We start from the raw sequence: 27,701 nt of genomic DNA, 5'->3' as shown, positions 1-27,701 counted from the left end.
CGGTACCATGACTGGTTTATACTTAGTTCAACGGTACTCATATTATAAACTTCAAAAGGATGAATGGATTTGCTGGGATGCAAACCTGTGACCATTTATATTTGCTTATGCAAAAATGAAATTCACAAATGTTTGCTAGGAGGACGGTTTCTAGGCCTACTCAGGTAAACGTTTGTAAATTCCTAAAAGTTAAAATCTGCACAAATGCAAAAGACATCTCTGTGGGGGCAGTTATTTTGTATTTTGGTAAGCATTGCACACCTAACTTATTTTCATGTCGTCTGTGATAGTTTTATGCTGGTTCACCTTCAGTTATTTTGTTTTTAAACTGATGCATGTCAAATACATTTTAGTGAAAGATGCCTCACAGAAACATAATTTAATGCAGAACATTTTAGCAAAGACACGTTCCTCAAGTTGGCATTTGTTTGGCGTGCATTTTATTTGAAAACTAAACAAAACACACTCGTCTTACTTTCAGGCTTCGGCATGGAATCAGAGAGCATTCTGGGAGCACTAGAAGTTTTCTCAAATTGTTCGATTTTACAAACATATACACGCTTTCGTAATGGTACCGATAACAGTAATGGAGGCAGAGCTCGCTGCATTTCCTTACAGGGCTGGTCCTAATGTGATTTATATTAGTGAATCACAGGCAAGCTTAAACCATATATGCATCATGCTTTAGTAGTAAACACTCCTTTTGACGCTATAATGTGGATGTGAAATTGTCATGCCTATTTCTGACCGCAGATTCCACATTTCTCCTTAGGTTATCCCCCTGGCGTTACGGTTTATCCCAAAAATATTGTCGTTGTGTTGCTGCATACTGATAAATAGCTTTGTGTTGCTGTGCACTGACTCGATACTGCCCTGAGAGTGAGGGAAAAGAACCACATATAAGGCATCACCCCTGCATGCTGATGTCAGTTTCTTTCTTCCCATTGATTCCAACGCGGATCCGAAACCCCGCTCCGACCTTGTATGTCTCTTGATGACTCTTAAATACTTGAATAGCGTGCTAGCAAACCATGTTCCCATTGAAGACGACATGATTCAAGCCATGCCGCAACTGCAGGAAGCTGATGTAGGTCACAGACCCACAGAAGGTGTACCTTTGGTGCCCGGCTGTGAACACAGCTCGAAGTAATGCGATAAATGCATCTTAATACACCTGAATAAAATTCGAGAGGGGGGTGAAGTTGTACATACAGGAACACAAGAAGAAATCACAGTCTTATCACAGGTCCCTCTCTAAGTCGCAGGCCTGTTCCAATTCACTGGGCCGTTCTTGTGACAGCCCCACTTCATGCTTGAAATCATTGTGTAAGGTGAAGTCCAAGTCAATGTGCAAATATAAGAGAGCTCTGTTCCACCATTCAGATACCAAAGAGAAGGCATGAGGGTGTCCTGATTTTAGTCCCACTCTCTTGATGTCTCTGGCCATGGAACCAATGTTTTTGTTGGTCTCAACGAGCCTCAAGTTCCCTGGGCAGTTGTCAACCAAGCAGCAGTCCATGCTGAAAATGTTGAGTATGCATCTGGCTCCCTTTGATGCGCCTTCAGAACCCACATAACAACAGGTGCCTCCAACTTGGTTACCACAAGTGTGTCCTTCCCCAGCACCGTCTGCCCTCTTGGGACTGATTACTGAGCCAGTACAGATTCAAATACAGACTTTCACTGAGATCCCCGCAGACACCCATATTTGACCCTGAAACAAAGGCAGCTTAACCAATTTCTGCAGCAAAACTACAAAACCGTGAACACTTGTAATTCAGTGTCTTTACAGCACAACCTATCAGCAGTGGCTTAACTTACTTTTTCGCTTTAACTCTGATGCTCTGCAAGAGCAGCGTGCACCTCAGGTTACTGATAATGGTGAGAGGGTGGATGCTTCCCCTTATAGTGATGACTCACACTATGAGTTATAAAACACCAGCTGGCTTGACACCTACTCCAGAAAAACGTTTGACATGCAACATGGGCTACCAGCAGAGGAAATTAGGTTATTTGTAGTCAGTGGTTGTTTGGCATGCAGCCAAAATTCTAGAATTACAGCCATCCTTTATTGAGACTAAAACAAGTGGTTTGACAGAAATTCTGCAGCCTTGGCTAGTGACATCTGAACCCGTGCTTCCATTGAATGATGCCCTCAGCGATATTCTGATGACTACCTGATCAAAACCATGTTCTTGCTTGCCTGTTAGGTGGCATGTGGCTAGGTAAAATAGACCAGCACCTGATTTCCTCATCACCCGCTCTACTCTGGAGATTTATATTGTACAGGACTCAACCTGTAAGATTATTCTGAATTCGTTTCCAACTAACACCACTACTCCACGCCTTTCATTACCCATCCTCCAGACATTGTAAATGCAGTCTGTCTGTTGGGCCATAATAAATATGCTGTTTGGAACATAGGGTTGTGAGATTGCGACTGTGGCCCCAGAGGGCCTTCAGGCCCCTTTGGTCTAAATAAACCATGATAAACCATGATGGGCTAGATGCAGCCCAGTAGGTCATCCATTCAGGCTTGGATGTCACAAACTGCAGTAGCAGGGCAGTTGGTACCTACTTTGTCCATTGTAGACGTGCCTGGATAAAATCAACAAGCTTTTGCAGTGATGTCCAGCGTTACTAATGGATATGCACCTTGATCGGTCTAACCTATTTGGACACAATGCAGACACTTTAATGGATGGTATCTATGGATTTTGCAGGACACATATTTTCATGTACCCCTCCTGCATTCCATTGGCGTCATTTGCAGTTCAAGGTGGGCCAGGAGAATTTTCAGTTTGTTGTGCTCCCCCTTGGCCTCACCAGTGCACCTTGCATGTTCACAAAATTGATGGGAGTGGTTGCTGCACATCTTTAGGGTTCTGTATTTCCTTATCTTGACAACTTGCTGCTGAAGGTGGTCTCACCACAATCTGTAGTGGACCACCTCTGGACCATGGCGGAACTCCTAACATCATTGGGTTTTATCATAAACAAACTGAAGTCTCACCTGAGTTGTCACAGTGGCTTCTATTCATTGGGGTGATCCTGGCACTGGAGTTCAAGGGTTTTCCTCTTCCACAAAGAGTCCAGTACATTTGGGCTATTATTCTGATGTTTCAGGCTCGATCCTGGATCCAAGTGGCGGTGGCTCTGACTCTTCTTGGCCTAAAAGCTTTGTGCATCCTCCTTTTCAGCTATGCCAGGTGCACGTGCTAGCCCTACAGTGAAACCTAAAATACTTGTGGGCCTAGAGTCAAGACCGTTATTCTTGGCTGAGGTAGTTGATTTTCTGCAGTGGTGATTGGCTAATCAGTTTGTCATGTGCAGACCACTCTCCTTCCCCCACCGTGAGTTGACAGTGGTAAAGGAAACATTTCTTCTTGGAGTGGTGGTGATCAGAGACCTCTGATTGAGGGTCAGCTTTACATCAACCTGTTCATCTGGTTATCCAGGCTTTCCTGACGTCCATGAGGGGAAGGCTACTAGAGGTCCTCATAGAAACACCACTGTCTTGTGGAACTGCAAGCAGCTGGGTGGTGTTCAAGCAGCTTGGCAGTGTTGGATCTTGGGTTTAGTGCCAAGAGGTTTTGCGTCTTTGGAGGTAGCTGGAGCATCAGGGCATCTGCCTGGTTGCCATCCACGTGGTGGAGTCCTTGAAAGCCAGAGCAGGTGAACTGAGCCAGTGTTGTCTGGCAAATCACAAGTGGTGCCTACATCTCAAGGAGGCACAGGTTGTTTTCGACCAGTGGTGAGAACCATGACTAGATCTTTTCACCACTGTCAAACGTGCAGTCTGCAATTTTGCCTGCTGGAGTTTCTGCAAGAGAACTTCTTATGAGATATATCCTGGCTCGAATGAAGCAAGGGATTCCTCTGTGCCTTTTTGCCACAACTGGTCAAGCCTCTTGTTATCAGTAAGATCAAGAATGACCAGACTCAGTCATCCTAGTGACCCCAGATTTCACTAAGAGAATGTGGTACTCAAAACTCCTTAGTAGAAACATGCCTTCTCCAATCTGACTACTTCCTCAAGAGGACCTCCTATCTCAGCAGCATGACAGGGGCTTCCACCTGATCCACACATCATGCACCTTCCTGCATGAAGACTAAGTGGTGGCAGTTGACTGCTTTTGATTTGCAGCTTGAAGTGCTGGATGTCATCCTCGCCACCAGACTCTCTCACTCACAAAATCCATCTATTTGGGTTCCTGTGACAAATTTGCAACCTGACGTTGTGGCTGACACATTGACCCTTTGCCAGCAAAGTTGTTGGGCGTCTTTTTATTTGTTTTGTATTTGCCAGCAAGGCATGGAATGTGCACTGGAAAATGTTATTTGTCAGCTTTTTGGACTTTCTGTATTTGTCCAATCAATCATCCTTGTTTAAATCACCTGTTCTGGTGAGGTTTATTGAAGGTTTGAATGGTGCACTTTTTCCCTCTCAACAGTTTGTGATGCCGCAGTGAAACCTTAATTTGGTGTTGGTGTTCCTTGTTTGTAAGTCTTTCAAGTCTATGCATAGCTGCTCGCTACATCTCTTGACCTTGAAGACTGTCTTTCACATTGCGATTATGTTAGCTAATTCCATGTGTGAACTGCAGGCACTTTCAGTGCAACAGTTCTAACCCCCTTTTTTCCTGACAAAGTGCCGCTCAGAGCTCAAGTAGCCTTCTTACTGAAAGTCGTGACTCATATCCATGTTGTACAATCAATCACTCTAACAACGTTCTTTGATCCCCATCATCCCTTGAAAGAGAAGAGGCTCCATCTGTTGGGCTCCAAAGGAGCTTTACGTTTTTAAATTGATCATAGCAAGGACCATCGAGTAGACAATCACCTTTTTGTGTTTTTTTCTGAATCAAAGAAAATTGAAGACGGTGCAGAAGTGGACCCTGTCAAGTTGAATAGTCATCTGCATTAAGATATGCTACACTCTGGCCAAGAAGAAGCCCTGGAGGGATTGAAAGTGCATGCCACCAGGGCCAAGGCAGTAACCACTGCACTGTCACACAAAGTGCCTGTCCTTGTCATCTGTCAGGCTGAAGCATAGCCGATGGTCACACGTTCACAAAGCACTGCTACCTTCAAAGCTAAGTCCAGCGGTTCTGCAAGAATTTCTGTTTCTAGGCCATCATCCCCCTCTACCTACGGAAGGTACTGCTTTGGTATCTGTTCTAAAGTGAAGAATCTGCAGTAACTGTTCATTAGAAGAAAAAGGTGCTTACTTTCAGTAATGCTATCTGTGGTGCATACTCTTTCTAATTGCAGATGTCTCACTGTCCTCCCACCTCCCTGTTCTGTGGAGTTGACTCTTTTTAACATTTAAAGAGTTGCCAAGTTAGAGAGCTTTGTAATGCAGCCATTGACTAGCCACCTGAACCCCAATTCGTTCCCAACCGCTCCACCTGACCAGGAATCCAAACAGATGGCTACCTTCTCTAAATGTATGTTCTCCTCTGCCAGCCTCGTCCTACGCTCCATCAATACAACATGCCTTCTGGGCAGGTATTCGTATGCCCTATGGAACATGGTGGAGGACATCTTTCCAACTGTCCCAGAGGACCTTCATCCAACCTTACAGTGGCTCATATTAGATGTACAGGATCCAGCAAAATACTCAGAGATCTGGTCTGGACACTACTGACTGCCTGGGTAAGACATTTGGCACTAGCATGGTGCTTAGGTGCCACACCCTGGATTTGCTTGATGGGCCTCTCGTCTAATATACAACAGTTCCTCCTAGACATGCCATTTGACGGGTCTAGGCTGTTCGGAGCAAAAGTGCACTAGAAAGATTTAAAGAGAGCAAAGCCACTGCCTGCTCTCTGACCTTAGCTCTGCCAGGTTGGCAGTTTCCCCAACAGCAGTGCCTCTTTCAAGGCTTCAGTAGGGGTTACCACCAGAGGCAGAGACAATATGCACCTCACAGCAACAGGCCTCCCAAAACTTTCAAGGTCAAGGCCACATATCAGGCTGACAGCATCCAGGCCCTCAGGAGCAATGAGCTACCCAAACCTCAGCCAGCACCTTCTCAAGCCTCTCCTCTGCCACCACAAACCTGTTTAAGTTGTCTTCAGTGATCGACCAGTAGGGGGTTGCATCACATTCCATGTTCCCTGCCGGAGGAACAGCATGTCTGACCAATGGGTGCTCCAGATTATGCGGAATGGTTACTCTCTATCTTTTCTGTCCGGACTTCTGGTTGTGCCTCCCTCACTGCAACACCTCCTGGAGGACCACTTTTCCGTACTCTAGAGATGTTCAAGCTCTGTGGCCAAAGGAGCAATACAAAGGGTGGTGGCATTCGAAATCTGGATTCATTGTTACTCCTTATCTGGTGCCAATGGATAGGGATCCTCCTCCCTGTCACAGACCTTCACCCTCTGAGTTGCTTTCTCTGAAAGCACAAGTTCAAAATGGTCATCTGGGCCGAAAACGTTCTGTGTCCTGGATCCAGGAGACTGAATAATAACGCTGGACTTGCAGGATGCGTAATACAGTATCACAGATGTTACCTGCAGTTTCAAGTAGGTCAAGAGACTTTCAGTTCACCATGCTCTGCTTTGGCCTTACCAGTACACCTCAGTGTTCACAAAGATGATGTTAGTGGTTGTGGTCTATTTGTGATGTGTCATGTCTCGATGACCAACTGCTGAAGGTGGCCTTACCTCAAACATTTGTAAACTACCTCCAAACGACGGCCAGGGCATTCAGGCTGTGATCCAGATGTTTCAACCTGCAGTCCTAATTTTCAGTAAGGTCGGCTCTGAGGCTTCTTGGCTTCCTGCATCATGCTTGTTGACCACTGCAGGTGGCACATTTGGGCTCTGAAGGGATCTGAAAAAAGATTTGCAGTGCTGGCTGCTTGACTGCAGTTGGACTGGTAGCAGACCCCTCTCCCTAACCTACCCTGAGCTAGTTATTGTGACAGATGCATCTTTACTGGGTCGGATGGATCATCTGGGAGAGGTGAAGATCTGAGTCACCTGACCTACGGTGGAGTCTCAATTCCACATCAACCTTATGGAGCTGCAGACCATCCACTTGGCATTAAAGGGCTTCCTATCAAACATCAAAGTGAGGCTGGCACTTGTTTTCATGGACAACACCACCGCCATGTGGTACTGCAACAGGAAGTGTGGGGTGGGACTATGGAGCCAATGCCTGGATTTACTACATATCTAAAAGTGGCTAGTACATCATGGGGTATTCCTGGTGATGCACCACAAACTCCTTATGGCAAGGCGGACAGGCTTTGTGGCCAATGCCTAGCGGACCACGACCAGCAATTTCACCCAGAGGTGCTGCAAGGTCTCTTCTACGAATGGGGAGAACCTTTCCTCAATCTGTTTGTCATTGCATTTAATATGCAATGTCAGAAATGTTGTGCTTCAGTGTTTCCAAGGAGCCGTTCCTTTGGGGACATGTTTCATCTAGATTTGAAATCGGGACTCTGGTACCCCTTACAGCCGAAACCTCGCCTGCCCTGCCAGTTTGGTGAATGTCATCCTGGTGGCGCATAATTGTGTGGGGAGACTGTGGCATCTAAAACCCTGGGCATGAGCATCTGTCCTCCAATCCAGCTGCCACTTTGAGAGGATCTTCCGTTGCAACAGTAGGGCGAGACCTACACCTGGGCTTCCCCAATCTTCATCTCCATGCTTGTAGATTGAGCTGTGAAAGCTGAGTGCCTTTGATCACCATCTGCAGTTATGGATGTTATCTCTTAGCAGCCAAGCGTCTCTTGGCTAGATCACTATTTGTCTGCCGTTTGGACAACTTTGTGGCTTGGAGTGGTACTTGGCAGGTTGACCCACTTAAAGCTAGCATATCCGAAATATTGCTTTTTGTGTTGTCCCTAGCCCAGCAAGGACTTTCTTTGGTCACAGTAAAAAGGTACTAGTCAGCTCTTTCAGCCTTTTTTGCAGTTGCTGATTCTGACCTCTTTGCTTAAATCAGCAGTTGTTATAAGTCTTTGATGGTTTGCAACGTTATTTCCACCCTCTCACTTTATCAAGCCTCAGTGGGAACTGGATGTGGCCCTTACTTTCCTGATGTGTACTCCCTTTGAACCACTGCACATCTGCCCACTACAGTTTTACACCCTCAAAACAGTGTTCCTCATCTCCATAACCGTTGCAAACCCTCTCCATGAACCTTCCATACACTCTTTTTTCTTCCTGTGCAAGATGATCCTGAGTACTTGAGGTTCCTTTCTTCTGAAAGTGGTGACTCCTTTTCATGTCAGGCAAAGCATCACCCTGTCGGCCTTAATCACTCTGCCTCACCAGGCTGAGTAGGAGAGGTTCCTTTGGCTGGATCCCAAAAGGACTCCTAGCTTTTACATCGATCATACCAGGGAACATCACTTGGATGATAAGCTGTTTGTGGGTTTTGCTCCAGTGAAGAAGGGCAAGACAGTAGGACCATCTTTCTATGAATCCTGCTTTGCATTGAAATCTGCTACACATTTTCCAAGAAGCAGTTCCCAAACGTTTTGGGAGCTTATCACATCAGAACTAAGGCTTCTACCACTGCGCTGGCATGCGGAGTTCCTGTTCTGAATAATTGCCTTGCTGCTACATGATGTCAGTCAACACATACACTGCCTGCACTGCTGGTCCATTGAGATGGGTGTGTTGCCTGCTCAGTCCTGCAGGACTTTTTAGTTTGAGGCAGTTCACAGACCCGCCACCTGGGAGGTACTACTTTGATACTTAGTCAAAAGGTGATAAATATGTGGTGAAATGTATCTGTTAGAAGAAAAGCTACTTGCCTTCAGTAACGGTCTTTCTGGTATATACTCTGTCCACAGATCCCTCACTGACTGTCCTGTCCTTCCTGTTATGTGAACGGAGCTCTTTCCACCTAAAAAGTTCCTATGTATAAAGATGTCACACTAGACAAGAGGCAATTTGCAGTTCATCTTTGGGTCTGGGAAAGAGGACAGCCTAGAAAGCAATAGACATCAGCGTACACCAGTGGCGACTAGATGCAGCTTAGCGCGTCACTTCTAGAGCTACATCGGATCGGAGCCTCTCAGCACCAGCTGCCTGTGCTCTAAAGTGCAAATTTAAAAGTTAAGAATTCAGTCTGATGTCTGGGGAACATTCAAAGGGTGAGGAATGTGTGGTTTGATAACTCATCTGCCAGAAAGAGTGTTATTCATGTGTTATTCACAGTAAGTCATTTGTTCTTCTCCCAAATAAAATTACATTTTTTTAATTTACTGTTCCAAATTGAGTCCACCATATTGGATTGCTAAATGCCTTTTTTTTTTTTAAAGGAGCTTTTCCAACCAACCCTTTACCTGACATCACCAATTTGATTAAAACCAAACTCACGTCCTGGAAAAATCTCTGTCTTATTACTGACTTAGAGTACAGGTATATGTACACTGAGGCGCCACGTGCTCCCTGCATATACATCCTACCCAAAATCCACAAACCAGGGGGCTTTCCTCCGGGGAGACCAATCATTTCCAGGATTGGCTCACCCACTGAGCACATCTCGGAGTACATTGACTCTTTTCTTCAACCCTTAGTACGCAACATACCCTCATACATACAGGACACCAGGGATCTGCTGTGTCAACTTGAGGATATTGAATGGACTGATGACTGTGCTTTTATCTGTCTTGACGTTAGCTCTCTCTACACATCCATTCCCCTGGAGAAGGGTCTCGAAATGCTCCAACTTGCGCTCAGTGCCCGAGATGCAACACTGTTTGAACACACACACATGCTACTTGATCTCACACGACTAGTGTTGGAAAACAATGTTTTTCTACATGACGGCAGGTGGTTTCGGCAGTGTCAAGGTGTAGCCATGGGAGCTAAGTTCTCTCCATCGTATGCCAATTTATACATGGGCCAATTTGAAAAAATACATCTCTGGTCCAATTGTCCGACACATCTCACCCAACACATCCTCTACTGGGGGAGATACATTGACGATATCCTTGCCATTTGGACTGGTAACATTCCTGACTTACACTCACTCATTGAACACCTCAACATCAATGATTTCAACTTAACATTCACCCACAAGGTGGACACTACCCAGATTGAGTTCTTGGATCTATTTTTGTACACTATAGACAATAAAATCATGTCTAGACTTTACAGGAAACCCACTGCCTGTAATTCCATCCTGCATGCACAGAGCGCGCATCCCCTCACACAGATCAGGGCCATCCCATATGGGGAAATGATCAGGACTCGACGCAACTGCACAGACACTGGTGTTTTTAAGCAGGAACTCAGGAATCTCACTCATCGTTTTCGTGCTAGGGGTTACCCAAACAAACTTCTCTCTAGAGCTAGCAAACGTATTTTCAACAAGAACCAACATGACCTACTTATCAAAAGCCCAAAGTATCCTGGCAAAAACAAACTCTCCAGACAAAGACCGGTCTCATTCATTACCCAATACAGTTCTGCTAGTAGGACCATACTACGGATTCTGAAGAAACATTGGCACTTGTTACTGCTGGACACGTGTCTCAAAGACTCTATAGGTGACTCTCCTACCATCGTGCACAGCAGGGGGTGCACACTTAGGAACATCTTGTGCCCTAGCTTTCTCTGCCCCTCCGCTCCCACACGCTCTTTGGGGTGGATGCCAGAGAAACCTAATGGTTTTTACAAATGTGGCTGCTGCATATCCTGCCAGCTAGCCCTCAACAAAACCCTTTTCTTTTCCTACAACACCGAAAAGACATACCATATTAAGAATTTCATCAACTGTAACACGAAATTTACTGTTTACTGCCTAATATGCGTGTGTGGTCTGGTCTACATTGGAAGCTCTATACGACCACTAAAAGAACGTATTCAGGAACACATCAGAGCCATTAGAAATATCAACACTAACTATCCCCTTGCTGTTCACTTCAACACTGCACATGGGGACAATGATCTTCTAAAGGTTAGATTCCATGGCATCGCTCAGGTCCCCAACTCACCTAGATTTGGAGACAGAACCAGTATATCTCTGATGACATCATGTTTTCTAATTTCTACAATTAAAGACATCATCTAACAACAAGACTCAAGATTTTCTCTTTACCTCATACTTCTTCAAAACCCTCAACGTACCATCAGGGATCCCCTATCCCCACCACATGATTGGACAATACATCTCTGTGAAAGGGTCACCCATTATTTCCCATCAAAGCCATCGGAATCGTCTGATGCTAATTTACCAAAGGTGCCCGAATTTAGGCTAGCCAAAAGAGGAGGCCGCACACTCACCTACCTGTCGGCCAAGACTTGGAACAACATTCCCCCGACTTTACATCACATCATGAACAGAGCCCATGTCAGAAAGCAACTAAAATGTGCCTTTTTAATGTGCACTAATATATCATTTATCCGTTGTTCCACTTTGTCCTGCATTAGCTCCGGGACTCCCTTTCGGGCAGCTGTTGCGTTCTTTAAACTTGGTCATTCATGGAATGAATGATGGGACGTGTAAAGTGCGACTGCTGCTCCAAGGAAGCGTCTCAGCACTAAAAGACTAAAGGAACCAGCACTGAACCAGAAGATAACTGGTGGAAAATAGCCAAGTTTTTAAGAGTGTTCTGAAATGCACCATGTGCCACGTAAACTCAATGAGAGATGATTCCATGCTTTGGCTGCCAAAACAGAGAAGGAACATCCTCCTTTTCTGGAGCATCTACCCCTGAGGATTCAAACCAGGAGACAATTTGAAGATCATTAGATTTTAGCTGGAATATAGTGTAGAGAATGGTCAGATACATATTCATACCCAGGGTTGTAAACAGCTCTGTGAGCCAACAGAAGAGGTTTAAAATAAATCCTTCTTTTTACTTGACAGCAAGTGAAGAAGCCAGTGAAGAAGTTTAAGATGGTGCAATACTGGTGTAAATTTGACAATCTTAGGAATTTGATGGACTGCATCATTCAGAGCAGTCTGTAGACGGCTCATCAAGTTGCCTTGTACACCAAAGGCGAAAGTGTCTAAATCTTGAAGGAACAGCATAAAGCAACATAGGTTCCAATGAACAAAAGAATCTGAAGATGAAAAAATAAATGGTCGTCCAACTTTACACCAAGTTTCTTGACTTCAGTAGAAGGCTGGGGGGAGGGAGCAGACCGTCCGTCCAGCTGTTCTCAAACCATTTAACATTGCAGGACCCGAAGAGAAGATTCATTAATTCATTTTAGTGTGCTTTCTGCAGCCTGTGAATATTATGTGTTTAGTGGTAGGTGGCGCAGCCCGATGCCAGAACAAGTAGGCCCTAAAAAAAAAACACCCATGTATCTAGTCAGCTTTTGTGCGAGTACCAGGGATTCTCTTTTTGTAGTGTGGGTGCATAATGTTCACGTTCTCTGTGCTACAGAGGTAGTTCGGAGAATGTGAACATCAGGTATACTTAAGTTAAGTGTTTAACATAACGAGATTGTTTCTTTAGTACAGTGAACAATGGGGAACATTGATCATTGGTGTGTTTCCTAGCCATACATAGGTCAGCCTTTAAGACAAATGTAGAATTCTGTAGTTTCACTGACTAAAATTATATCATGTGATTAACACTGACGGAATCTCATTTCACTGTTATTGTCTTTTCTTTTCTTAAAGGGGAGGATGATGTTTTCCCATGATTATGTCTTTTGGTGTGGAGACTTTAATTATCGCATTGACATTCCTAATGAAGAAGTTAAAGAGCTAATCCGGCAGCAAAATTGGGATGCACTAAATGCAGGTGATCAACTCATTAACCAAAAAAATAATGGACAGGTATGCAAACAAAAAGATTTTTAACTGCCAATTGCTTTTCCAAGTAGTGTTTGTTCTGTCAAACCACCTTCCCAGTCTACTGTGGTTCTTGAGTCACTTGGTCCAGGACAAGAGAATGTTTTTCAGCAGCAGTGGGAATTCTATTTAGACACTTCCTTGGAATGTTGATCTCTTTTGTTGTCAGGAAAAGATCTCTGAACACCTTTTAAAATTGTATTACTGATTTCAATGCGTGGTCATCAAGGACTGGCCACTCCACCCTCACATCCCCCATCACCTTAAAAAAACATGAAGACTTTCTTGCTAATTTTTGTTATTTGAGTCGCGTGTCTGGTGAAAGAGTGACTCTTTAGAATACATACAGATTTTTTAGAAATGTACTTTTACACAGTATATCCGGAGTTTTCAACATTTTATACTTTCAAATTGTAGATGCAATATTTTTTCCTGTGCTGTGTAATTTTCTATTTTGATAGCCTCATTTATTTCAAACGTGTTCCCTTTTTTCTGTGCACAGTTGCTTTGCCTTGGACATTTATTTGTTCAAATTTTTTTTTTGATTTTTCTTTATCTGATAAATCATGTCTTTTATTTGAGAGAAAAGCAGTGCACGGTGAACATGATGCGAAAGCTGTAAACAGTTTAAACACAAGTGATGAAATTAGTTGATTGAAGTGTCAACTTAAAGGCTGTTTTGAAAGAACTGAGACCTTTGGCTGAAAGATGAAGTCAATCTAAGCCAGTTTGCTCATAAAACTCACCCATATAGTGTGAGGCAATTTTCTAGTTTGGATACACAGTTCTTAGAGATGGAGTCAGTGCGCAGCCAGCACTCCAAGGGCTCGTTGCTCAAACGTCTACCGACTCTGAGCTCCTACCAATGACCAATGGCGGTCCTGGGCACAGCAAATTCCCTAAGCTGTCATGGACTCTGTAGCAGACAAAGGACTTCAAGGAGGCTATTCTGCAAAATGTTAAGATGCCTTCCTGCTCCCTCTGGAGCCCCTTTGGGCCCCACGGAGGTACAGAGGCCTCAGATTGCACTTCTGCCAGCAGACACTTCTCAGTGCCAACTATCCTTGTTGGACCTATCACTAGCCCTGTGTGGAAAACCCTCCTGACATCCACTCTAGCCCCAGGTTGCCAGTCCCTTCACCGTTGTGGTGCACAGAGCAGCAGAAGTCCTCGACCAGTTGTTGCCTGCTGTCAAGACTGCATTGACTTTTCTGATAGAAGACCTCCAGTCAGGGCACGCTTCCACTACTGATACCCTGTTGCCCTTGAAGCGCTCACTGATACTTTTGCAACTACTTGGATGAGTCCATGCTGAGTCCCTCCAGGCAGTTGGCCTGGCACCGGATGACACAGATTGACCTTTTGTGACCCAGCATTCCTCACACAGCATCCAGCACTCTCAAGCCTTGTATGGTAGGTGTTGGCCAGTAAGGTGAATCCTAATGCTTTTCCTCACAACTCACTTGATGGAGATGGAAACATAACCTTTCAGTCACTAAATACAAATGGTTGCGGGCAGATATATGGCTTTGTTGGACCTAGTCAGCGAAATCTTGCCGGACATCCAAGAGGGCATGATAGAACATTTTCCCAAGACATTCACGATGGACAGCATGCAATGAAGTGTGTGGTCTATGCTGGCCTTGATACAAATGACTGTGTGGTTTGGGTACCAGTGTAGTGTTGAAGAGGAATGCCTGTATGCGCCCTTGTCATGCACCTGCCTTTATGCGTGTGAATGGATTTTTCGGGGATGTCCAAGAGTCCCTGATAGACCATATGTTGGAAGCTGCCCAAGTGTGTGATGGACGCCTATAGTGTTACACCTTATACTTGGTCCAGGCAAGCCCCAATTAGCTAATGTTTCAGTGTCTAGACAGCCATCGCTCTCTAGAGTAGATGTGGTGAGCAGCCAAGACTTGTATAGAAGGCATGTGAAGCACTTGCAATACCACAGTAGTCACAGAGTAACTTATCACACCTGAAAGGAACCACACAGTGTTGTAAAAATAAAGGTACTTTATTATGGGCACACCAAACTAGACTACCACTGATATACCTCCCTCTGGAGGTATGAAAACTCAAACTATACACAGGTAAGTATTCAGGAAAAGAATAAATTAGCAAGGGCCTTCTAGTGGTGGGCCAAACCATATACTAAACAAATTGAATGTGAAAGGATGTCCCCCACCAGAGTGTATGTAATAGGTAGACAAGGGTTAGGTGAGGGTGGAACCCCAAAAGGTAAGTACCTAGAAGATCCCCAGGGGCCGGGTGCAAAGAAGTTAGTTACCCAGTTTTCCCATAATCTAACTTGGGAATGTCGTGATTGCAGAAACAGGGACAGACCAGTGGAACCCTCAGATGGATTCCGGATGAGGAGTACCTGCTGGAGAAGGGGACAGAGTCCAGTCCACGCAGGAGTGTTCAGGTGGGGCAGGAGCCAATGTCCACCCTCCAGTAGCTGAAGATCCGGATCAACGGTGGTCGATAAAGTCCAACCTCAGGGTCCAGGAGCTGCAGAGGACTCCCTGAATTCACCTACAATCTGTCCTTCAATGGTCGCCAGATTGCAGACAGGTCAGTGGTCAGGAGGACTACCAACAAGCAAACGGAAAAGGATCTGTTGGAGGTTTTGCAGAGCTGTGGAGGACCAGCAAGGTCCTCGGGACTCGACCTTTGCAGGGGAGTCCAGGCTGACACTCAGGATGCAGTCAGAGCCCTCACAAGCAACCCACTGGCAGCAACCAATGTAAGTCGCAGAGAGGCCCAGTAAGCACATGTTGCTGGAGCAGAGGTCCTTGCAGAGGTAGAGTGCTGGGGGCTGGGGCTACTTGGAGCCTGAAGATCCTTCAGAGCAGGAGTCAACAAGTATTGGTTGGTTCAACAGTCGCAGTGCACAGGGATTCTGTCCCAGTGGCAGAGACAGGGGGTCACTGTGTCCCACATTGGACAAAAGGCAGAGAGGATCCAGGAGATCCCTCTGAACCACCATCTGTGTTGGATAATTTTCACAGATCTGGAGGACAGGGGATCCCAGCAGCTGGACATTGTTGCCTTAGGTACCTGTGGATCCAGGGGAGTGACTCCTTCGCTCCAAGGGAGATTCCTTCTTGCTTCCAAGTGCAGCTGAAGTCTTGCCGACCCCAAAGGATGCACAGCCTTGGAGATGTTGCAGAATGCTGACAGGAGCCGTGGAAATAAGGTTACAAGGAGAGGTCTTCTCAGGCGTTCTGTGCAACCCAGCAGCGGTTCTGAAGGTCAGGAGCAGAAGTTGTCTGGTGGAGTCTTGCATGACGAATCTCGAGGGAGTCCCTCAATAGCCCAAAAAGGGGGTTTGGTCATTCTCTGCGGTGACCACCTATCAGGAGGGATCACTGATGCCAGCTACCTGGGCTAGCCAGTCAGACCCCCCCCCTGAGGCTCTGCCCACCTTGGTTCCAAGATGGCAGAAACAAGTGGCCACCTTGAGAAGCTCAGGACACCACCCTAGAGGTGGATCTGGACAGAGGAGTCAACACTCCCCTTTGCTTTGTGTGTTTCGTGCCAGAGCATGGACCAGTCGAGTGGTCCCATGGCTGGTGCACACCGGATTATGCAAGGAGGGAACTAAATATGCCCTTCAAAGCAGTCCAGTGGTGCAGGGAGGCTACCCCTCCCCAGCCCAGTGACACCTAGATCCAAAGGAGGGGAGGTTGCACAGGAAATCCTTTGTTCTGCCTGTCCTTTGCTCGAGCTGGTCAAGCAGCAGGAGACCAGGTGGGCTGCGCAGTGCGGGCTGCCTCCAGACCCTGGAAGACTGGTAGGAGCAGAACTGAGCGATCCTCTAAGAAAGCCCCAGGGTGCATGGAATCATGCCACCAATACTTGGGTGGGGCATCGTATTGGGGTATGATTCCAACATGTTTGATACCAAACATACCCAGGTGTGAAGTTACCATTATGTAGCTGGACCACAGGTTGTGACCATTGGCCAGTACACAGACAGAATGGCTTCACTGCCGTTACGAAGTCCAGGGAATTGGGACTGGAGTTTGTAGGGGCACCTCTGCTTATGCAGAGGTGCCCACACACCCAGAGACCTGTCTGTCCCCTGCCCTTTGGGCTGAAAGGTCCTACCATAGGGGTGACTTACCATGACCTGGTTTAGTGACCAGCAGTGAAAAAGGTGCATGCACCATTTCACACAAACTGCATTGGCAGGCCTGCAGACACTGTTTGCATTGGCTTACATGGGTGGCATAATACATGCTGCAGCCCATGTGAGACATCTGGTGTACCAATGCCCTGGGTACCTAAGTACCACCTACCAGGGACTTACAAGGGTACACCAGTGTGCCAATTGTGGGGTGTAGGAAGTACCAAGACACCCAGCTTTGGAGGAGAGAGCACAATCACTGGGGTCCTCATTAGCAGGATCCCAGTGAAAACAGTGTAAGCACACTGACATCAGGAAAAAAGTGGAGGTAACCGTGCCACAAAGAGGGGACATTCCCACACCATATGGCTGCTTGCTGGGCAGGGAGACTGTGGAGCCACAGGGGGCCATGGACCTCTTCCCAAGTCCTCCTATGCAAAACAAACAGTGGGTGTCCCTGGTAGGACCGGGACACACTGAAGAAATTAACTATAAAGTGAAAAAGTGAAAGCCACTGCTGTGCATTTATTATTAACTGCTCCTTCAAGAAGTGCCCCATAATGCCCTCAAAGGGCTATATACATATATGATGGTTTTGGTGGTGCCCTATTGACATCACCAAACTTGTTTTTTATTTCATGCAGAGGGGGGATAGAGGCTGCAAGGAGTTCAGCAGCCCCCCAGCAACACTAGAAAAAAGAAACGTGTCATGGGTCATTGAAACCATGACCCAAAGCGAACTTACCATATTTTTTAAAAACATTTTCCAGGCTGGAGATTTTGCTCTACAGCTGGGACTGCTGTGCCACCCAGGGGCTGGTTGTATGGGTTGTATTTTTTGTGGTTTAAAGCATTTATGCAGGTATTTTTATATTTGCATTTTTTTAGGGTTAAAATGGTAACGTCACTCTAATCTTTGTTTTTTGTTTTTTTTTTCAATACATTTCTAGGGATTTTCAACATGAAGTAATATTTTATTACCATACTTAAAACCAGCACCTGCCGCACATAGTGAGAGGGCGGTTGTGCGGCATGGCCTGCTGTCACAGACCCTGCGGTCAAACCTCCCAGTCAAGCAACCCCATACCGCCCACGGCTTTCAGCCATGCACGGCGTGGGGTTGAGTGTGTGGCATGGCCTGCGGCCAGGCCCTGTTTCCCACCCCCCACAGGCCCAAACCCTCTTACCAGAGGAGGTAGGGGGGTCACGCAACCCCCTCCACAAGCCATTACTGGACCGTTGACTCCGAGGCCCTTTGTTTTTAAAAAGGGGGGATGGATTGCACACAGCCCCTCTCCCCAAGCCACTATTGGCCCCAGGGACAACATCCCAAGGGGTAAAAAATATGTGGGGAGGAGGACGTGAGGTTCCCCTCTGTGCACCTTAGGAGGCCCTAGGGAAACCATCCCCCAGGGCCAAATACATTAACATTATGAGAAGGGGGCCTTTGGACCCCTCCCCCCAGCCCAATTGGGCCCTGGGGATACCATCTCCTAGGGCCATAATTTAACTATAATGGAGGAGGCCACATGGGTCCCCTCCTCAAGCCTTAAGAGGCTCCGCTGCCAAAACCAATCAAAAAGGGTCAAATTCCATAATTAATGGGAGGAGGTGAGTTCCACCCTCTCTAGGACCCTTCTTGGAAACACAGGAGCGAATTGGCCCAAGGGAAAATAACTCCCTGGGCTAATCAGAACACTTGATTTTGTTAAAGTTGGTTTGAGGAACTCCTGCAAGAGTCCGTCGAACCCAGTTGTTCAGATAAGCAAATGTTTTTGACCCTTAATTTTTAAAAAACTACTGAACGATTTACACCAAATCGCAAAAAGCACACACTATGGACCAAGGTCTAGCTTCCCACCAAATTTAGTGTAATTCCATTCAGCATTTTTTATGGTAGTGCTTCTTAGAGAAGTCTATAGAAAATGCATGCTGATTTTTTCTTTTTTTTCTTTTAGGATCCCCCTTTTTTTCGGCCCTTGTTTGATGGATCTATAACTCGTGCTGTTAATAGATGTTAGGCCACAAGTTATAGTTTCTTAATGTTAGTATAACTATAACTCCTGAATTTCTGTGGTTTTGTATGGGTAGAATGCCAGCCTAACTAAAATGTCCCTTTAGTTTTTTCAGAGCAAAAAAATATATATTTATTACCTAGTGGTAGTTGCCACTGGGTAGTTATGGTTAGGACAATGTTTCCATAGATAAAGCGTTTTTTGACTTGCCTATATCTTTGGCACTGTTTGACGAATCTTCACGAAATTTTCACAAAAAAGAGATGCGAAGATTCTTGTTGCAAATGGAAAGTTTCAGCATGATCCGTCAGGCGAAACCGAGAAAACAGGGCTCAGAAATCATTGCATTTCCTATGTTAGTCCCCATAGGATTCTTTAGACACGACTAGAGGCCGAACCACTGGATGAAATTACACCAAATTTGGCAGAAAGCTAGCTGTTGGTACGCAGATTACACTTTCGCTTATTTAGTGTGAATCTGTTCAGTAGTTTTTGAGATATTGAAGGGAAAATACATTTGTATATCTCTGGCTGGGAATAATATGCAAAATTTGCAAATGTTTTGCGAATACACGTGTGCAAAAAAGCATTGCAATTAGCTGACTGTAACCTGACTACAAAGTTGCGGCTGCCATTTTATTTCATTGGACACGGTCTCCAGGGTTGAAAATGCAAATAGAAAGTGACATCACGGGTCAGGGTCAAAGTACCCTGACCCCAGGGGTGTGATATAGGTGTTATTTTAGGTGCTAATGATGGGTTTGAAGTAATTTTGCATCACCATGTACGATATTCGTGAAAATTTCCGAATAGAGAAAAATTTGAAAGAAAAAAACACAATCATTCATACACTCATTTATTCACTCATACATGCACTCAGAGGCTCATGTGTTCACTCACACCCACTCAGACTCACACACCCACTTTCAGGCCCACTCAAACACTCACGTACCTACCCACTCACAGATCCACTGACCGAGACAGGCCCGTTGGCCAACCTGCGCTGCCCACAGCCAGAGGACGTGTGTTGCCTTGGATGGTTATAAGGGCTTGGCTGCAAGGCCTGACTGCAGGCCAGGACTTGCAGGTCTTGCGACCAATCCCCGCCACGCACGGCAAGAGGCAGTGTGTGGCAGGAGTTGGAATAATTTATAATGATTAAAACGGCTTTACGTTAAAAAAACATTGAAATTCAAAGAAAAAAACAAAGGTTACAGGGACGTTTCTGAATTTACTCGTACAAAACCATAGGAATTCAGCAGTTATAGTTGGAGTTCGTTTAAGTAACTGTAATTCGTACTTTCGCCATGCATAGCTAATTACTCCACATATTATATCATTGATGAGATTTTGTATGGCATCTTTGATATTATCACTGCAACATTTGCAATAAAATTATTGATAAGAAAACTGTGCATGTCAAGGGCGCTAGTTATAGTTACCTTAGGATACAATAAGTAAGTCAGACCACTTCTAAGGAATTTGATATAGTGTTTAAAAGTAAACAGAAAAGGCCTATAGCCTTTACCATTGGCTTCACATCATAACCAGCACAGGCTTACTGAAGTGCGCATAATCTGGCAACCATCATGCATACAGTTTTAAAATTAAAAATATGTACGGAATTAAAGCTGGCAAAACAATATACAACTCCTTTTTAATTGGGTCTAACAAGAATCATCAAACTGAAAATCTTCAGCTTTGAGGGCTTGTCAGTTTATGTGACCAATACAAAAACACTTGCCTGCTACCGTAATCTGTAATATTATGTGTAATCAAGTATGTGTCTACAGCCTGTGACATAACATGCTAACAGTCCACTGCTAGAAGCCTGTTGGTGTTAAGAAATGCCAGCCATAAGAAAAAAGTCAGGTCTACTGCCTTTTCATAATAAACAGACCAGACCTTTGGCATCTAACATCATTATTCCCTGCACCCCATCTGGTCTATACATGTTTTTGGTTGGCTTGTAACCATAACCAACCCTGGCCTACTGTAAACAGTGCTAACATTCTCACCAGGGACCCCTTAGGTACACAGTCATAAAATTACAAATGTTAATGAAATTACAGTTGCCAAAGCAAAATATTATCTATCCTTAGAGGGTTTAACAAAGATTCTCACAGTGTAAATGTTCTGTACCCATGGTTTGTTAGAGAGGGTAACCAACACTGAAATCCTTGCCTATTTTAATCTGTGAGATACAATGTATGAAAATACCTATGTGTAGGGCTTCATAGTGAGAAATAGCAATCCACACTTAAATCCCTCTTTTCACCAAAAATGCATGTCACCTACTGCCTTTTTCATAACCTTTCATACTAATCAGATCCGGCCTGTAGCCAGGATTTTTGTCTGGCAACCATAATCAACTCAGTTCATCTGTGTGAAGTAGAAGCTTTGCCACAACCCAAAAAGTGCAAAGCACTGTTTTTAGTTGAAGTGCACAACTTCAGCCCTATGAAATCGTGAAATTCTAACAAGGGAGTAGATCCTAAGCCCTTTTCTGGAGTACCCCTGAAAGCGTTTTTTAGATTGATCACATAAGGACTGACAAGCACTATGCCGTCAAACCAGGCCTAAAAAGGGAATAGCTCAAAGGTGCATAATCATGATTATTAGGAGAACTAACAGAAATAAATAAAAAAAATTGAATGGAATGTATAAAGTCATTGGAAACAAAACACCCTCTGGCCTAAATCTGGAAGTAGAACTCAGTGTGATTTTAGACTAAACTTGAAACGCACAGCTTATTTGGACTAAATTATCATATGAATTATATATTTTGGACAAGAAGCACTGCTTTTGTGTTCTAGCACCTTCTAGTATGAGAATCCTTCCCATTTTGATTGAATTAACTTTCTATTTATCAAGTGACTATTGATGTTGATTCTCTTAATGAATCTCTCTACTTTGGCTGGCTCTTTTGAATGTGTCTGCGTTTCTACATACAGTATGACAAATGGCTTATGAGAATAATTATATAATTATTTTCTATGTGATCATAAATGAAAATAGATTTACATAAATGGTCATAACTAAAGGTTTCACATAATAATGTAACCGTCAAATAAATCAAACACAAAATAAAGATCGAAAAGGAACCCTAAAACATAATGTAAAACTATATTGATAGACTTGATATGATGAATGTCCACTTGAATTTAATAGAAAATACTTAAAGAAACCACATTTTCACTGTATCTCCTACAATTCTTTTGAATATTAAAACTATGTCCCAAATAACACAATTGATTACAGCCAATGATAGGCTACGTATATATTAAAATGTAACAAGTTATTTTAAAAATTCTTTTAACTAAAAGCCCTCAGTCATCCTATTTTGAAAATGTATGTTTTGCAAGTACTTTCATTATTATTTATAACACCTATTATCACATGGTATGGATGTATTTTTTCTCTGTCTATTTTATCACAAATCGAGTATTGTTTGTCTTTAATGTTTGGTTGTCAAGTGTCACAAATTCTTTAACGAGTACCTGTTCTATTAATTGATGTAATGCAGGAGAATCTTAGTACTGGTTTGACGTAGGTCTTTGCAAGACCAAAAACGTTCTACTGCCGCCATTTGGGCGGACAAAATGGAGAAATAAACTAAGAACTTTTTCCAAGTCTTCCAAGTGCCTATGTTTTCTCTGTGAAATGCAGCCAAGTCACGTTTGTGTGTACATTTTCTGGCACCATTTTGCATCAGTTACACCAGGAGCCCCTATTAAAGCACTGTGCAGTTATACACAAGTCAGAGTTTCCATAGGAAAAGTACATTTTGTTTTGCTAATAACTTTGGGGCTATTGGACAACTCTCCACAAGGCTTTACAAAATAAGTTTGACCTCTGTTCCTTCCTGGAAAATTTTGGGGTCGATCCATCAAGCCGGGTCCATAAAAAAAAGTGTGTTGGGGGTTGGGAGCGTGGGTAGGGGTGGCAAAACACTTTTGTTGCCCATGCAGTTTTCTTAGGGAAAATTAGAAGATGATACAGACAAGCATTGGCAATGCCATTAGGTCTGGCATTAAAGGAATGTTGTATGGTAATGTGAAGCATTACAAGTAGATACAATGGAAATCGATATTTATTTGTTTACAAGCAAAGAACTGTAGAATAATATTGGTGTAGCTTAAATGGTCAGCTTCTGGTTACCAGGAGCATTAGCTTGTAGAAGCAAGTGCCCTCACCCACCCAAATGTGGCATGCTTCATCATCAGGACCGCTCCTCGTTGGGCTGGCGTTGCATTGCCCAGCAGTTCCCTCAAGGGGGCTCTTTTCCATGGATCTTTTCAATATGCCAAAGTAACACTGGGGATATATTGTGTATCCCAGTAGAATGATGGGAAAATTGGAATAAGGTGTGATCTAAAATTGACTATAGATATTCCCAAGTGAGATAATAATTAGAGTGACAATATCTATGTCAAGGTTAAAAGGTGAGGGAAGCCTAGGAACATGATTAGCCTATTTTTTCCTGAATTATAACACTGTAAGCAAATTAATTTTGTTAGATATAAATACAAGTTTGACATGTTTCATGCCTATATCATCAGATGATATTAACTTTTGTTACGCATGCTAGCTTTCCCATTTCTGTTCTTTAATTTTTTTTAAAACACTACATTTCTTTGCTGCAGATCTTTCGAGGGTTCTTGGAAGGAAAAGTCAATTTTGCTCCAACATATAAATATGACTTGTTTTCTGATGACTATGATACTAGTGAGAAATGTCGTACCCCAGCCTGGACAGATCGCATTCTTTGGAGAAGAAGAAAATGGCCTTTTGAGAAATCAGGTGAGACTGCTTGCCTACAGGTGATAATTTTATCTTCTAACAGCGTTTAGTAAGTTTGCCTTTTCTCCGTTACACATCCTGCACAAATCTCCCAGAAAAATCTCAACTGGGCCTTCATCTCACCTGTGCATTTCAAGTGCCTTACTTTATTTTAGATTGCGGTTGACTTAAATTGATTGCATTCTCTTCTCACCACCAATTGGGAGCCAAAAGGCATTTTCCTGCTTTTACCTTGTAGATCTGTAAGAGGTAACGTTTTTGGTGCTGAAAGCCATTACTTTTCCAGATTGTTTGAAGAGACTATTTTTAAGAATCTGTTTTGGGGGGTGGGAGGTTGGGCCACGGCATTATTTTTTATTTAGAATGCATGCCTTCATTCCACAGATTTTTTTATCTCTTAAAATGGTTCCTAGCACAGACAGGTTTGTCCGCATCTTCTGTCAAGTGTGCTACTGACTCCAGATTTGAAGTTGCTCATGCTCCCCATTCATTTTTTTCCATTACGCAGACACCAGTTTTTTGTCAGTTTTTTTTTCTATTTCTTGTTTTTTTGGATGCACCCTCGAAATATTTTGTGCTTTAAGGCCCGTAAGGTTTGCAAGCTATATTTACAAATTTTAGATGCATATGGTATCTAGATACAGATTTCAAAACATATGACTGTTCTACCAGCCCTGTATCGCAGACCATAGTCACTGGGATGCTAAATTACACGTAAAAGATAAAAACCCAAATATAAGATGTAAAACCCGTAAGGATGCTAAATTACCTAATGCTTTCCATTGTCCGTACTAGGTGAGTCTTTTGCTGTCTCCCACAGATGGGTACTCTTTTGTTTTCCCATGGTGACAGTAAACAAGATGAAGACGTTCAGCTCACGGCATTCTTCATTCTGGCACCATTCTACCTCAGATTTCAGAAAGAAACAACAATCCACCCTTCCACCTAATATAGAGATGTTCCTATACTAGATTCGATACTGGAGTAACTTCAGACTCCAACTTCTTATTTTTCCAAACAACTTGGTGGATTTTTGTCAGATTCTTTCTGTGGACATTGCCTTCGGATATGCCAGTTGAGCACCCACTGACAACAATGGTCTCACACATATTCCTTTTGGAGATGGTTCAGCCAAAGATTTTGGCATTGTGCTTGGCATATCCCAAGACAAAGCAGTCCGCACCCATTATCCACCTTTCTCAATTCATTGTGCAAAAGCGTTGAGCAGATGGGACTGGGTGGGTTCTTCTCTATTTTTGACAGAGAACCATAAGAGTTGCGGAAAGTCCCTGATGTTTTATGGAAAAAAGGGATGGGGATAAGGCATATGATGATGAAGATCAGAAGAATGTGCAGAGTACATGTGTGCCTTTCTCCACAGATGTTGGTTTGCCCTTAGACCTGCAGGTCATTTATTAATTGAACATTTACTTGTGCTTGAGCTCCCCACTACAAACATGGGATTTTCCGATAAATGTTCTGTACCTACAGCGGCCCTGTCCAAAACTGAGTGGATCTTGCATCATCCTCAACCTCCATTAATAATTAAGTTCAAAGACATCTGTGTATATGTGTATGTAAGTGTCTCAAAATGGAGAGATTCGGCAAGCCTGACGCATGCCAAATTTGGTGCACATTGGTCAAGAGGTTCAAAAGTTGTCATCCCAAAATTGGCTTCTAAAGATTTAACATGACTTTTTCCAAAGCAAATTCCCACCATCATGCCTTGAATTAATAGCTGTATTTCTGTTATTCTTTGACTTTTCTTGGTTTGGTTTCGGATCTGTGAGGCAGAATGTGAACATATGATGTGGATGCACCTGTGCTGTATATTTTAATAGTCATGCTCTTTGGTTTTTCATTAGCTTCAGATACAAAACAGAGAACGCATCAATGCCGTTTATCTGCTGGGTCTTTACACACATGCCCTTTGGTACGTGGCCAGTGGGATCTTGCCTTTTTGGACCAGATGGTCCATGGTGGACAGGGCACTGCCAGATGTTGTCCTTGCAGGTCTGGATAGTACAGATTGTCTGGGAAAGGCAGCAACAGTGTTTTTTGTAGACACTCCTGGATGTGATCCACAGGACTACTTGATGATGTGCCCCTCTTGTTTGTCAAAAAGCTGAACTCTGTATTAGAACACTTTAAGAATAGCAAGGTAACTGTACTCTGTGGTGGTTTTTACCCCTGCCAAACAAGTTTCTTATCAGATTTGAAAGATTAGAGGGTATTTCAGAGAGCTTGATTTTGAAATTAGTTAACCAGTAATGCAACAGAAACCCCAGTCTTTTTGAGGCCGTGGACGCAGGACTGGCAGCCATAGGACTGGCAGCCATAGGACTGGCAGCCAGCATGTGGTTCAGCAGAGGCATCAGCCCTCCAGTTCTTCTTCCCCTGCTACAATGCCAACCAAAACTCTTTAATTTAACCTTATTGATGCATGATAAACTAATGGAGGGCAGGATTCATTCTACATTTTCCCTCAGGTTGGCAGTCCGTCATGTCCAACAGATTGGCAGAATGATTATGCCCTGGCTTTCCTCTCTTTCCTGCCCAGTGGTCCTCCTCTACAATACCAAAATTCAGACAAACACCTACCTATTCTGTTGTAGGAGGTATGCCAGTTGCTTTCCGGAGCTGCTGCCAAGAGGGTGCTGGGTCCAGAAAGAGGAGAGGGTTGTTACTTGCTATTTTCCTCTTTCCAAAGAAGGACAGGGACCCCAGGCCTATGCTGGACCTTTAACCGCTAGATACCTTCCAAGTGAAAGAAAAGTTTAAAATGTTCATATGGGCCTAAATCCTGTCTGCTCTGGAACCAGGATACTGGATAGTGTCAATCGACCTGTAGGATGCAGAGTGTCATATACACGCCCAGTAGCCCCACAACATTACCTGCAGTTCATGGTAGGCCAGAGGCATTTTGAGTTTGCTGCTGCTCCCCTTTGGCTTCACCAGCGCCCTTCTGGTGTTCATGAAAGTGGTCGTGCCACACACTTGGAGGTTGGGATTCCAGCTTTCCACTACTTCCATGACTGGCTGTTTGGAGGTGGGCTTGCCACAATCAGTCATAGACCACCTCCAAAAGATGACAAACCTCTTAACAATGTTAGGTTCACAAGCAAAAAGCCCAAGGCACACCTAATCTCTTTGCAGAGACTGCCATTCATTGGAGCCATCCCGAATACATTGCAGTTTTAAGACCTTCCCTCAGTCATAATGAGTCTCGGACACTTGGGCTGTGATCCTGATGTTTCAGCCTCAGCCCTGGTACTCCATGAGAGTAGCTCTGCGCTTTCTGACTTCCTAGCATCCTTCATCTTCCTGGTCATCTATGCAAGGTGGCACATGCAGGCTCTACATTAGAATTTGAAGTTCCAGTGGGCCTCAGACCGGGGAAATCTTTCAGATGCCATCCAAATCATAGAAGAGAAGGCTTATGATTTGCAGTGGTAGGCTGCTCGATCGCAGTTAGTCCAGTGGCATGGTGCCTCTTCTTTCCCCACCAAGAGCTAATGATGGTGATGGACACTTCGTTGCTGGTTTGGGAGGCCATTTTGGGGAGGTGTAGATCAGAGAACTCTGGTCTGTGATTGAAGTTCAGTTCCATATCAGTCTGTTGGAGTTGAAGGAGTTGTAGCAAATGAATTAGAGCCTGAACCACTAAGATGTCTTTTGTGTAAGGTGTTTAGTAAGAAAATCAGGCTCACCAGATGCCGGTCTGTGAAGCTCAGCCAGCTTCCTATTCAAGTGGTGGGAAAGAACAGGGGTTTGACCAACTGCCCATCAAGATATCTTCCATTAGTTGTCCAATTGGATAGCCTAACTGCGTTTCAAGAGAGGTATGAAGCTTTCTGGCCTCAGATAAGTCCATGTAAAAAAACGTCATTATCATAATGAGGGGGCAGATCACATACCTTGTTCAGAGTTACAGCCAAAAAGTCGATGGTGTCCCAGCT

The 27,701-nt window shown here is 44.1% G+C and overlaps 1 protein-coding gene across 8 annotated transcripts in view; it reads left to right on the top strand.

Moving 5' to 3' along the window:
* Window positions 1–27,701, top strand: part of SYNJ1 (synaptojanin 1) — a 767,318-nt gene that overhangs the window by 335,254 nt on the left and 404,363 nt on the right. For all 8 annotated transcript variants that reach the window (XM_069204034.1, XM_069204040.1, XM_069204035.1 and 5 more), the window contains 2 exons: window positions 12,613–12,771; window positions 23,586–23,742. In XM_069204034.1, the coding sequence (XP_069060135.1) occupies window positions 12,613–12,771; window positions 23,586–23,742 (316 nt within the window). The remainder of the gene's footprint in view (window positions 1–12,612; window positions 12,772–23,585; window positions 23,743–27,701) is intronic.

Source organism: Pleurodeles waltl, chromosome 8 (genome assembly GCF_031143425.1).
Source record: "Pleurodeles waltl isolate 20211129_DDA chromosome 8, aPleWal1.hap1.20221129, whole genome shotgun sequence".
Lineage (NCBI taxonomy): Eukaryota > Metazoa > Chordata > Amphibia > Caudata > Salamandridae > Pleurodeles > Pleurodeles waltl.
The sequence above is the reverse complement of the archived record's forward strand: the minus strand, read 5'-3'. Positions and strand labels throughout refer to the sequence as shown.